Source organism: Trachurus trachurus (genome assembly GCF_905171665.1).
Source record: "Trachurus trachurus genome assembly, chromosome: 4".
NCBI lineage: Eukaryota > Metazoa > Chordata > Actinopteri > Carangiformes > Carangidae > Trachurus > Trachurus trachurus.
The window spans coordinates 19,938,928-19,953,566 of record NC_139898.1 but is presented as its reverse complement, the minus strand read 5'-3'; the positions used below and the strand labels follow the sequence as shown (position 1 = coordinate 19,953,566).

The window sequence follows — 14,639 nt, the reverse complement described above, 5'->3', positions numbered from 1 at the left end:
ACAGCCTGCAACACACTCTGCGGCGGATTCAATGGCCTTGCTTCCAGCACAAACTGAGTTAGTTATGGTACGCCGCCAGGAGCGTGGTTGTTTACTTGCTTTGGCAGGTCCACTCTAATTGGAAGTGATCCCCTGACCACATCTTGCTGAGATAACAGGGTGGGTCCTGCTATGCTAACTTGTTCAACCACTTTGCCTCACACCACTGGCCCCTTTAGATCTTACATTTTACAAAAAAAAAGGGGGAAAATATAACAAATTCATGTTTTAAAATCAAACAAATCACTGCGCCATGGCAAAAGGAGGGAACCGTTTGCTCTGCCTCAACAAAATGATTATTATATTTGGCGCCGGGGCCAAATTAGATGAAATACTAAATGGATGCTATGAGAGCAGTTCAAGGAGACATCATTAAAAGCCAACTATTTCCAGTTATAAAAAAAAATGCAAATTATTTCTCCATACCAATACTTCCACATTAATTTAAAAGTAAAGAGGAACTAGGTGCAAACTGAGGCTTCTGGTGAAAGCACAGTCCGCCTTTTGGAAGCAGGGACAGAGAATGTGATAACAGGTCAGTTGGGGATAGACCACACAAAAAAAAAAAAAAAAAAAAAAGGAAAACAGGCGGCCGAGCAGCCACATTAGAGTGAGACAGGAGGCAGGCCAGCCATCCATCCCAAAAACAGAGCTGGTGCTGCTGCAGACCCATTTGCTCAGGCTGCAGCCCGGGGCGTCCGACAACCACCGCCATTCAGGGCTCCTGGAATGTGTCCCCTGGAAGTTCAGGCAGGTCAGCTATCTGTGGAAAATAAGCTGTGGCCTTGTTTCCAGGCACCGTGGCAACCAAACTACAATCCCGAACACACACATACACACGCACACGCCCCATCCCAAACCTGACTCTTCATCCCCACTCGGTCCTCACCCACTCCTCCTTTGTGTTGAATTGTCAAACTGCCAAAGGGTAAAATGGAGAGAGGTGCTACCGTACAAGCACTGAACATGCTCGCATTTTAAGCTTTCAATATCCCCATGTGCATCTACATGAAAAATGGCAAACAGTTCATTTTCTCCAAACCACTTAGCTTATTAAAATTCTAGGCTATTTCAGTCCTAACAATGCTAAGTGTTCATGGCTGTTGAAAAGCACCAGTGGACAACTTAGATCTTTGACAATTATCTGTCATTCACAGTGTCATGAGCAACCCTGAGGGGGGGTGTTTCAACACTAAACGACATTGAGAGGAAAATTGCTTGTCATGAGGTCCAAGTTAAAAAAAAAGAAAAGAAAAGGTTAAAAAGAAGTCAAAATAATAATATGGTGCATATAAACATACTGTAAGTGAGATGTAACTACTTTTACACTGTACAAAATAAGAGATAAGAGAGCCAGTGGGAAAAAACAAAATAAGAGAGTGTTGAGAATGTACTCTGTCTATATGGATAATAAAGACGAAAACAAATGTCACTGTATTAATCTCTAATTACACTGTCAATGTAATGTTCACTAATCGTGTTCCTCCATTCAGAATGCAGATATATGTTGCAGAAGTCGAGTTTTACTTTTACGCAAGGCACAAAGACAGATTTATCTGTATAGCTTGGGGCCATCCACTTGAGGAATACCAATATTTTCATAACATCGTCAGCTGAGAACCATTATGAACTAACCATTAAGATACCTGCTAAGCTCCCACTAAGCTTCAAGCCAATCCTGTGGGAAAATACATTATCTAGCAGCTGCTTTAGAAGATTACCAGTGACAGCAGCGGCAGCAGGAAAGATCTACATTTTCCTCATCCTAACCAGCACTGATTGATGAAGACGTTGCCCGACTGGCTGCTACAGAGGCTCCATCCACCCTAGCCGAAGGTCGACGACTCAGACTTTGCATAAAGTTGAGTTCACTTCGTACCCACTTTGCTTTGCAGCTGACCTTTCATGAAGCTTCCCATCAGATTACAGCCTTATGTGACATTCAGTGTGTGTGAGGAGAAATTAATCTTGTGTATATCTGAGTTTCCACAGTTGACCAGTGACATCATATGTCGGCTATCAGACAAGTCGAAGACGTTTGGCAGCTTGTTTACTTTTCCTTTGTTGGGCCAAGTTCATCGGCTTATTTGCTGATATGAGCGGCAGTCATTTAATCAGGCGGAAGCAAACCCAAGTTTATGAAACCATACTAGAAACTAGATAAACTAGATGGAAGGTCCAATTCCCCACAATGACTGGGAGCAATGACCTCCACTCACCCGCTTGAATTTCACACTTGCCAATCACCTGCTACATTAAAGACCATGCCAAAAGTACAGAAAGAAACTGTAATTAATACATCACTAAGTGTCATTTTGAAGGCTCCTTCTGGGAAGAACCAACAATTTTTAGCCCTGGAAAAATGTCAAATAGTTTTTCGGGAAGCCTGAGCCACTGAGACTGCCTCAAGGAAAATAGCAACCAACAGTGTCCGCCTGTTTTGCAAAGTGTAGAGAGTAGTGTGTAGGAGAGAAACCAGCAGAATGGACGCAAGAGTGTGCCAGTAAAAGCTTTGTGGTATAGTATCAAAATGGGTGATCCCGCCACCAACCCACCAATATCACAGTTTATGTCGCAGGGTTTGTACTTTGTAGTGTGTCTTTGCCAGACCTCAAGCATAGACTTGTGAATGGTGCTTGGAGCGATTTGTGCCGATGTGAAAAAAACAGCATGACTCAAATACACAGAGGAATACATAACATCCCTGTGATTCATGTCATGAATCTTGGGTAAGGGACAAACACAAAACCTCTATTCACTTTATCAATCAGAATGAGCTATTTGATTTCAGGGAAGTTACTGTCCCCCTTTTTTTGTCTGATGAAATAATAAATTGTCTAATAGAATTGACTTCAAACTGAATTTCTATGCACTTTAGTTACCGTTTCTTTCCAGGAGATTATGTAATCAATTATGGATTATTAATTAACATTCCCAATTGAGAAGAGTACAGCACAAGGGTCTTGTGGTCTATCACGGAAGAAGTAACTGAGTTAAAGGCCAAGTGCTCTTACTGAAGGAAACCAATTTGTCCCAGGGGCAGCTTCATCACTTTATTTGGCAGAGATGCAACCTACTGAGCAGAGACGCTAACCATCCCAAGCTGAGGGGAAATCATTCTCATCTCACAACTCCACCCCCACAATGCTTTGTTCCACTTTTGTGATGCACTCTAATTCAAAACAGAACCAAACAATGAAACTTGGAACAGATTCCTGTATGAGGCTGAGTGAGCTCCTGCACAGAACAATGCACCTCTGACAAGAGGAGAAAGTTTGGAAATCTGTGTCCCGTTATACTGGGGTGTGTTCCTTAAAAATATGTCTTTTTTTGGTCCTTGCTGAGATTTACAAGAACGTTATGAGTTAACAAGGTATTTTAATTACAACTGATGATAGTTAGAATTATGCCTCTAAATGCCAACTTGCCGTTGGGCCTCACTCGGCAAACTGCACAAGTTTTGGGGTTAACCAAAAGTGTGCATATATATGTGCATAAATGAAGCAAGCGGGGTACATATAGAACGATTTGTGAAAAGCAAAATTAGTGACAGACATACAGCTGCTAGCAGCCACGAAGGGGATTAGAGGCGGTATTTGTCGTATTGCATGTCGTCCACAAGGACTGAAGGAGCTGTAGACCATTGGTCAGGGGTTTGTTACATACTCTCTGGCATACAATGTATTGGGTGGGGTGCACATTGAATATAGACAAAATAACAACGCTTGTGTAGAAATTAAACCTTACATTGCTTAAGGTTTGAAATTTGTGAAAGCTGAGAAAAAGGTCCACGTACTGTTATGGTAAACCGTTTTTAAATTGGCAATATTGCTGAAAGTGCATTAGACTTCCTGTCTAGAGACAACTGTGGCATTTTGATTCTTCTCTAAAAGAAAGTTTGTTACATGCCTTTATATGGTTAAAATATCGTGTCATATCAACTGAAATTGTCCCTAATGTTGTAACCTCACCCACAGGCTCAGAGGACACAATGATTCACATTGGGTGTTGAATATGCTTCAACAACTCAACTCTGTCCTTATGAGTTGAGGTTTGTCTGGACTTCAGTCACTTGTGTCTGGTTTTACTGAAAAATGATCATAAAGTGTAAATGACACTATGAGTGTCAATACTTTAGGAAGTCTGTTGATGCAAATGAATGACAGCAACAACAACAAAAACGTAGGGACATAAAGATATTAAATTATGGGGATTACCTCAAAAACATTTCAGCTAACGGACATTAGACTTAGGTGCTCACCTAGTAGAGCACAGACCACATGACCCCATCTCATCTCATCATCTCAACACAGTCCTAAACACAGCGCCCATGGGTTTGAGTCTGACCTTGCCCTTTGCTCTCCACTAATCCACTCTATCTATCCCTGTATTTCCCATTTCTCTCTCTCATGTTGACACCTGAGTAAAGGCACAAATCCACAAAAATGATATTTAAATAATGGTCACATCAAACCTACACAGCTAAGTGAGACCTGACTTTACAAAGCTCTTATGGTGACAAATGCACTGTTTTATGTCAGGTCAATTGAGAGTCTCATGGAAATTTTAGGAAGTGTGCACAGAACTAGACGATCAAGCGATCTTAAACCTCCGAACAGGTCAGCGGCAAGTCAACACTTTGTTAAGCCGATGTGTCCACATGGACACGCCTGACGAGGACTTGAGTCTGGGAGCGAGAGCCATCGTCCTCCTGCTGATTCAGTCCGTCCAAGTCATCGTTGCCACAGACACAGCAGCTTACGTGCCTGCTATCACTGCCACAGGTGTGTCTGTCTGTGTGCCGTCTGTCCGTCCCCTCCGCCTCCCAAGCATGTTCTGTCCTGTCCTGCTGCCAACATCACCATAGCTACTCAGCCAGCCACTGATGTCACCCCTCTTTCTCCCTCTCGCTCTCACTCACACACACACACACACAAATGCAGAGGAAACTGGCACTGGTTGTTCCTCTCATGAAATCAGGGACAACACACACAGTTTCTGCGCTCCGCACATTATCAACCCATGGGTGATGCTGCTATGATTAAGTCTCTTAGTAAACAATGATTAGTTTCAGGAATATCTGGACTGTGGGTGATAAAAATCAGGCCGCAACCTCCTAAAAAACACACACACATACACACTCTCCTCTCCTCCTCTGGCTGTACCATTCATAATAACCACTGTAGAACAGAACAGAGCACACAGATAAACACTGAGGCCTACATAAATACAGGACAGACCGTGCATGTGTGTATGTGTGGACTTCACACTAGGTCATTCTTGGCTCAGACATCTCCTCTCCTCTGCTCGCTTGGAACGGCAAAGAGTGGCAACACTACGGCTCAAGACAGACCCCCAAAATAGCTACAGTGTGTACATTAGAGAAGTACTGTGAGACTACTGTAGGCTCATGAAGAGTCAGTATTTACAAGATTTAAAAGTTGGGAAGCTGGGATCACTGCCCAGGGCAAGTATGCTAACCATCTCTCCTAGACAGAGAGAGGAGAACAAAAACCAGCCGCCTACGTTTGGGGAGTTATTCCCTTCTCAGCTACAAAACACAGCTACTGCGTGTGTTGTAAGTTATCCAAAAAGTTGTTAACGCCCCCTAAAACCCAACAAAAAAGCCTGAATGGTTGAATGGAGCCTTAAAGGGGAGGGGGGCTGTGGATGTCTAAAGAAGCGGGTTACCATCCAGCATTTTGTGGGTTGCCTATTAATGACAAAGACAGAAAATTCCTTCTGTCTGTGCCAGTTTTCATTGGCTCACTTTCCCCCTCTAAACCCTCCATCCTCGCCATCTACAACTTTACACCTACAGAATAATAGGACTGAGAAAAAAAAAGTGTGTTTTTGTTTTATTGTTCTTTAAGTATACGCAAACCCCTTTGAGTTGTTTAATTTTGGTGCTGAGGAAGGGAGAGGCGCTCTTCACAGTGTGGAGTATGACCACACTGCTGCACAATGCCACAAGAATGTTTAATATGTGGGGAAAACTTCCAGATACACACACACACATATCTCCAACAATATATCAGTGCTGCTCCAGGTATATGACTTAGCTAGTTGCTGCTATGATGAAAGGGCAAAGTGATATTTACCGTCTTGATAAAAAAAAATTATCGCTGGCGGCCGACAGCTGAACACAAAAAGCAGTAGAAACAATACATAAAGGGTAGTGGACTTATTTCACATGAGGCTTTTAGTGTTGTACCCTCTTACCTGTCCTCATCCACCTCCATGGCAATATGGATGCCATGAAATAGGTTGTTGACAGCAGGAGAGGGCAGGGTGAGGCCTTCGCCGATGAAAGGCCTCACACCGTCTTTCCCCGGCACCAGACCAGCGGCGGGCTGAGGCAGGGCGTCGGACTTCTGGGATCCATCGTCCGCCTGGTTCCCGAAGCCGGTCGTGGCTCCTCCGTGGGCTCCCTCGGGGTGGACGAGACCTCCTGCCCCGGGCGTCTGACTTGACGCACCGGGCGGGGTGTTGTTGGTACTGGGCACTGTGGCAGGCACGTTCTGCACGCCGCTGTGGGAGGCTGCGGTGGCGACGGAAGGTGCAGGGGTGATGCCGATCCCTCCTGAAGGCTGAGTCTGGCTGACCGGCTGCTGCTGCTGCTGCTGGCCACCTGTCGGATGGAGGGGAGCGATGGCCGACGCACTGCTCACTTGTTGTAGCAGGAGGCCCTGGGCCGAGGCCGCCTCTCCAGCGGGGGCGATCAGAGGCGAGGGGACCTGGCTGCTCAGAGGCACCGCGGGGAGGGTCGACATGGAAAGATTCTGAGTGCTCGAGCCAAAGTGCTGCTGACGATAGTCCTGCTGCTGGCCAGCCGGGAGGCCGGCCGGATGAGTGGAGTAGGCAAACTGCTGTGGCGTGGTGTGCGTGGCAGGAGGCATGATGGGAGACTTCTGCTGCATGGCGCCTTGGTGCACGCCGTTGTTGAGGCTGTTGGAGAGGAAGTTTTGGGGAGCAACAGGCTGCATGTTGACCTGAGCCTGCTGCTGCTGCTGCTGCGACGCTGTATTCGTGTACCCTGTGGGCTGGAAGGCACTTGCTCCGTTCCCTATGTGAGGAGCCAAGCTGTAGCCTTGCTGCTGCTGCTGCTGCTGAAGCTCTGAGGGGTGGGGGTGTGGGTGGGTGGCGTGCCCGGCGGAGTAGCCGCTATCTGCGGTGCTCTCAGAGGCATGTGCAGAAAAAGCACTACTAGTGACTACAGAGTTACTGGTGGCTCCGAGCCCACTGTCCCCCCGGTCTATACTGTGATCCAGGGTTACAGACGGCTTTATGCTGTCCACAGTCCGATTCACATTCGAGTCTGAATCTCTCTCATAGAACTCAGTGCATGTCCACCTGCCCCGTCTGAAGGGCTCTCCGGTGCCATGGTCAAGTTTAATGACCCTGAAACGGGAACTACAGCTGGTGCTAACAGGGGGGGGGGCTGCAGGAGCCACACTGGTGGAGACGGTGGTGGTCGCAGCAGCAGCAGCAGCAGCAGCAGGGGCCGTATTGACGACTGTCAATGGGACAAAGGGTTGAGCTGGAGCTGGCACAGGCACACTTCCTCCTAAATTATGCGGGGTGACACGACCACCACTAGTGCCTAAACTTTTATAAGAGAGTCCCCCGTTGACAGGACCCGTGCTCGGCTGCTGTTGCCCCTCCTGCGGCTCCCCGACGTTGTTCAAGGTTTCCTCGGAGGAGCTCCTGTCACACACCCCCAGGTCGGCGCCGCGAGAAACGTCAAATATCTCCGACGACACGTCCTCCGTCCGGGACTCGTCCGGGTCGTCGAGGCTCTCGGTGTCGTCGGTGATGCTGCTGGCCGCCACCTGAGCCTGCGTTACACTGGTGATCTGGAAACAACTTTTCTTCTTGGCTGGCATTTTCGACATGGTGGCTGCTGTTGTGTTGTGGTATATCTGCGTCAAGCCTGCTTTGCCTGATCCCAGATTTAAAATAAAAACAAAAAACAAAAAAAAAACTAAGTGCTGCTGGACTAAAATATGTCTTGCGAAGTAATTCACAGCTGAGGAGGCGTATGACACGTACCGTCACAGTTCATTTCCATACCGTTCCTCTTCCTCTCTCTGTCTCTGGGTCTCGTCCGGAGGAAAAAAAAAAAAAAAAAAGGTGTCACACAACCGAGGCCAGATCTTCAGAAAGTCCCGGGGCGTTGCGCTGTCTCCGGGTGAGAGCACAGCGCTGCTGCCGCCGCCGCTGTCCGTCTCCTCCTCCGCCTCCTCCGGCCTCTCGAACACCCGGTCTCGGCCTTTTTTATGTCCCGGCAGCGGAGTTAGCAAACAGGCCCTTGTCAAACTTCTTGCTCTGCCGCTGCCACCAGCACTTTAGTCTGAGGCTGGCCCGGTCTCTCAGCCCACTCCTCTCTCTCTCTCTCTCCCTCCCTCTCCCTCTCTGTGCTGCTATATGTGTGTTATATCTCGCCGACTTAGCCAAGTTAGCTGCTGTTAGCCAGTTTGGTTTTCCCCCTACCTCGGTACCAGCATGTGCGACGACATCATGATGTAAACAAATCCTTCAAGCGTTCCCAGAAAGGATATGTATATATATAATCGAGCAGCAGGCAGAGGGAAAAACGTCCCAAAAGTCCGGTCAAGTTTCTCAGCTTCTCAGACAGTCGTATAGGACAGCTCACTTTTTTTTGGCAGCTGCTACTAGCAAGGCAGCTAGCTGACAGATAACCAGTTTACCACAGCAGCAGCAGCGGCGGCGGCGGCGGTGGTGACTGTGAGCTAACAGGCAGCAGCTAACTCCGCTGCTCCGACCCAACCTCCCGACAAGATGGCAAGAGCGAAGTGCATGCTGGGTATGGAGGTCAAACTAAATTAATTCATTAAAAACACATCAACCAGACAACTTTAACTGTTGTATACTTACTGAAACCATATTATTATTAGTAGTAGTAGTAATAGTAGTGGTAGTATTTTAAGAATGAAGGAAAAATAAATAATCAAAAACTTGTCTGTGATGCTTCTGAACTGTAGGCTACTGCATTATACAGGAGGGTATTTCTGTTACTAAGCCCACCTTCATTGATACAAATTGGGTTTGGGGAAGAAATAAAAAAACAAAAACAAAACAGAAAACAGAGAGATTTCAATTTGATTTAAAACTGCATTTTTTGTCGACTTTATTTTTTTTAGACAAAATAAAAATTAACCTTAACAAACTTGCACCGTTACCCAAAACATCACATGCATTACCTATTAGAATATGGACAACAAGTAAATCTAGTTCAATGTACGGGAAAAACTCGCTATATACAGTATATATTTAAAAAAAAAAAAAAAAAAAAAAAAAAACCTATCTCTGTTTAAAAAAAAAAAAGCTTCCGTCATCGGCATCACTTCCGGTTAATGTCTCACAGCCGGTAAAGCGGAGCAGAGTCCACCAGCTGTTGACAGCTGTCAGCCCCGGCAATAGTTGGGCGAATATCGTAACCTCGTAAATTATAAATATAGTTAAACAAATATTGGCTCTGTTTGTATTTACCGTTGTTCATGCCACAGCTATGACAAGAAACAACGCCATTTTAAACCGTCTGAACAGGAAATGCTGACAGAAACTAGGCTTCTGTCCATTTATAGATATTTTTAAAGGATCTCTTGCAAAATTCAGTTTCTGTCTGGGATTTAAGTCTAAAGCATTCATGCTATAAAAGCACAGTGACTCAAATCACCTGAGTCATTAATAATGGTGCTTATTAAGATAGTTTAGGGCTGAGAGTCATGAATACATTGATTAATACAGGTGTGACAGTGAAATTAATAGGCTATTAATGAAATAATATTGCCTATAACCAGCTACAAAGCCTGATTCAGAGATTGTCACTCACTGATCTTGATGACTTCAAGCTCTAAGATATGTTTTGGCTGTGATATAGCTACCCAGCATTTACCCACAGATTTTTAATTAAGGCTTTAGCTTGTGTCTTAAAGTAGTTCATTGTGGATCATTGTCCGGCTGTGGCTAACCTTGTTTCACTTTCTTGGCATACTGCTTGACATTTGCATCCAGAATTTAGTCATATTCCATATGTTCTGTATAAAATGGTTTAAGTTTGTAAAATGAAACCTATTAGGCTACAGTATCAGCAGTTTAAAAAAGGCTTATGTTATAACGACACCAAATCTTTAATAATAAAATCTTAACAAAGCCGTAATCAAATGCCAAATCATATGAAATGAAGAGAAACATCCCAAATTAAAATTACAATCTGATGGTAGTCTCTTGTATAGTCAGCCCTCAGGCTAACTATACGAGAAATACATTATCAAATAGCTTTGATTCAGCGCAGGCCAGCCATCTCTCAAATCAACCAGAAAACTATAGACATAATTTCTGGAAAAGAATACCAGCACTTTGGCTTTTGGCCAGTGTAGGGTAGCTACTGTATGTGTCCAGTTACAACCTAGAGGCAGGAAATTCTTTATGCATATGGCCCATGACTATGGTGACCCCTAAGGGTAAAGCACAAAAACAAACACATTCAGTGATCAAGAGAAGTAGCCTACACCTTTATCCATCACAACATTATAATTTGGACTTTATTTTTGTATTTAATTTCATGGCTGCATTTCCTTTGCCATAAGAGGCCAATGTACAACTAACAAAACCATGATTTTAAAGAAATAGCTCTGATTTCCCAGATGAATCCCAGTAATAACTTATTTCAAAGACAACGCCGGTATGATTGCTGCACCTTCTTTCAACTGAATTTTCTGTCCGCTCTCAGTCCCTCTTTGGAAGAATAACAAAAGACAATGAACATTAGGCTGTGACTGTGGTTTTCCATCAGGTTCTTAGAGAACGGTTGCTGTCTTAATAAATCCCATTTTGGACTTAAACAACAGACTTTTGAAATAAAAGAAAAGGTGGCTGTGTGATGTGACACGTCTCGTCAGGATAAGAAGAAATGTTTTCAACAAAAAAGTCTATACTCATCTGAACTGAGCCGTTGCCTACCTGATTTCATTCACGTCATATCACTGACATTATTCCCTGGTAGTGACTCATTTGCTATGAGATGCATGACTAGGTTATTGCAACAATAAAGGCAATCGCAGGCTTGTGCTTAACTGCAGGACGGTTTATCACAGGATCAACACATGACAGAGGGAAAAATGAATGGGTCATGATGTTGTCCCATATTTGAGTGACACCATTTATGATCATGATAAAGGCGTGGACCTTTTTCTTTTCAACTGCTTCATAAGAGATCTCAAAAGATTTAATAAAAGGGAGGTGAAATAAGGCCAAGAGTCAAAACTGAATGATAGTGTGGCTCTACATTCAACAAAACAATCACTGGAGGGCATCCTGATGGTCTTGGCGCTGTAATTGGGAAGTCCCCAGCTAAAGTTCAATTGGGGACCTCTCACGTCCATTCATTTGAGATACTTGAGAGTACATAAAGAAGCCTTCTCACTGTTCTCACATAAACTGCTGCTGAGTCACATCTTTATGCAGACCCACCTCCAGATACAGAGGAAAGTGTATGGGCACGTTGCCCTGCCATTACACTGGAAGCAGAGGTCTTAGAAATTCACTGGAGGACATGTGGATCCAGTTTGAATTTAGCAAGATGATTTTGTTACATGTCAAAGCAAGAGTGGAGGGTTTTTACTTAAGAAACAGTAACAATGTTATAACGTCAAAATAGCTGTGTGCACCTATAGGTTGTGAGGGAAACCTAGTAGCCGAGTCAATTTTTGGTTTAGGCTATTGCTGAAAATCGTATATCTTCAATTCAATTCAAATATCTACTCAAAAATGTTTACAACTTTACTAAACCCTTCACCCTGGCATAATACAGAATTGCAGGTGTGGACAATGTTTATTAAAATGCGTACCCCAGGACTGTGCCAAAGAGGATGTGGTAATATTAGGTATTGTGTGTTGCCCAAGGACATTTTGTCAGGATTAAAGACTCCAGGGATCAAACCTATGACCTCTTTCCCTTGTCTCTTAGATCAACAGGTCACTTTCCCACCGTCCGCTTTTATTTATTGCAGTTTTATTGCCCTCCGAAAAACGACGCAAGTGTGTGAGAAAGGCCAACACCATGAACCATATAGTATTTTGTTCATAAAGTTTATTACATAGACGATGAACAGAGAGTTTGAAAATAGCGTTGCCATATTATTCCCCTGACACGACTGACTAATCATTGAATTACATGGTTACATAATGTCCGGCTGCCGACTCACAAGGTCTGTCTGACAAAAACAATTTCATGCAGTCCTCAGATAAGACGGAGGAGATGGAAAACAACCCAATATGAGTTGACACACAGTAGTAAAATACACAATTTGTTTTTTTTTTCTTGCTTCATTTCATAAAGGGTGAATAGATGAGTATGTATGGGTGAAATGTCAAAGAGCAGGAAAACAAAATGATTTACATTGAGACTGTCTGTGTAAGTAGCTACAAGAGGAAAACAACTTATTTATGAGTTGAGGATGTACTGTACTCAAAGAGGTAGCATAGTGTGAATTAATTACTGTAATGAGAGTACATGTAATTTGATTTTGAGTAGCATGCAGCAGTGTGTTTTAGATTGTTTCAGGATTAGATATGTTTTTATTGGGCAAACAGTAATTCTTGCTCCTCTCTAAATGGACCTAGAAACAACTCCCTGTAAAAACAATGTCGCAACATCGGCCCCAACAAGCCCTCTATACTTAGACGCCCCTCTTTAGTAGCACTAGAGCTGTTCGTGGGCTTTCCCAGCCCCAGCCAAAAGTGTTTGTGTAGCTGGTTGTGTTTATTTACTCTGGTCTGAGGGCGAAGACTACCAGGCTGTACTGTGGCGCGTCACAGCACAACGTGCCGGGTCCACTTTCAGCGAACCACCGCAGCAACAAGACGGGCCTTGTGTCGTCTATATTTTGGGGCCTGGGGTCCTGGTCAGTGGTCACTTTCAGCAGCCCAACCTGGGAGCCCTCTGCCCTTTAGTAAAGCAATGTGGGGTCCAAGAGTGCACGATCAACAAACAGACTGACCAAACATCACTCAGCACTTGCTAAAAAAAGGGCTTCCCCAGAGTAAAGGGTACAAGGGGTTGGTTCAGGGCAACTGGACCAGTCTGAAACTGACATAATGAAATATGCATGTGAACCTTGTGCATGTTTTCGAGTTTATTGGGCTGCTTTTCCACAGAAACACACATTGGCTAGTTTGTGTTGACACGGACCATTTCTTTCCCAGTGTCTGACTGCTAATAAAAGTAAGCATTAAATAAAGCTGAATTACCATCACGTGCGCACGTGTGTTTCAAGGTGCAGCTCTGTCTCTGTGTCTCTTTTTTTATACATACTGTAAGCCTCCTGTTAGTTCAAAATATACATAGTTCACAGAGCAAGCTCACAGTTAAAGTCTGGTGTATTTTTGGAGATCATTGGGTGTATTTTTCTGATGAGGTATGCATGTTCATCCTGAAATTTTTCACTAGCCCATGAATTCCTACAGAGGTGGCCTTTTGGGGGATTCGCGCTTCACGTATTGCACAATATCCTGTGATTACATAACACAGTGTGTGAGTTAAACATAAGTTTGAAGCAAAAAACGCGCAGTAACATACAGAATGTCCATCCAACAGGGAAGACTGTTGCAACAAAGGCACAAATATTTGAATGCTCAGCAACTTCTTTTTACATTCTGAGTCTACACAGTGTTTCAATTGTATAACATATCATAAGTGAAGTGACATATGAATTTAGGACCACCACAGAAATCATTCTTACTCTTTTCTCCCTGCAGTTGCTAATAGCGAGTAATCTGACTAATAATGAGTCAACAGGCGTGTGAGCTACATGAGAAGTTAGGTTTGTGGTGTCAGATATGCATCATTTCTACACCTGCTTGTGTAAAGACAAAGACAGTTTCACTCTAACGTCATTACCCGCGGGCATCTCCAGGGAAAAACTCCACTTTTTACTTTTTAATTTGTGATGGTAATTCACTGGAAGACAGAATTTATCATTTTGATCTGACACAAAGAAGAGAGGAGAGAGGACACTGAATGCAGAAGAGTGTTTAAATGTAATATCAGCATCAATTTTGGTATAATTACAGCCCTTGAATGGCGCCTTGAATGGCACCAGAGACCTTGTCATCTATCTGAAGCACTTTTTCAGAGGGATGTACTTTGAATCCTGGCTAACAACTCTGTCCCACCCTCTTCGCCAATCGGATTAGTGCAAATACCGGTATAAAAATTTAATTACATGCATAATGCAGCTCATCAAAAAACATTAGATTAGATTTTAATTTAATGACATACTTTAATCAAAGTATAATGACTTTTAATGACTTGTTACTTGTGTAGATTCATTCATTTACTTGTTTTTTTGTAATTAATATAAAATTATAAAATGAACTTTTCTAAAAAATAAATAAATAAATAAAAACACACATCCTGCGTGGTCATTTTTCTAATGAGGGCAAAATTAGGATTTGTTAAAATTGCCACATCACCACAATCTCAGGCTGCCAAAAGGAGTTCGAAGTTCAGAGCTTTAAACCTTTAAAACCCTTACAGCACAAAGAATAATTTCAATAATTACCCTGAAAACTGG

General features: G+C 43.6%; 1 protein-coding gene across 2 annotated transcripts in view; it reads right to left on the bottom strand.

The window, feature by feature from the left end:
- The window catches only part of tsc22d2 (TSC22 domain family 2), a 36,516-nt gene extending 27,692 nt beyond the window's left edge, over positions 1–8,824 (bottom strand). For both annotated transcript variants that reach the window (XM_083970511.1, XM_083970512.1), the window contains exon 1: positions 6,262–8,824. In XM_083970511.1, the coding sequence (XP_083826637.1) occupies positions 6,262–7,934 (1,673 nt within the window). In that variant the 5' untranslated portion in view covers positions 7,935–8,824. The remainder of the gene's footprint in view (positions 1–6,261) is intronic.
- Positions 8,825–14,639: the final 5,815 nt, after the last annotated feature.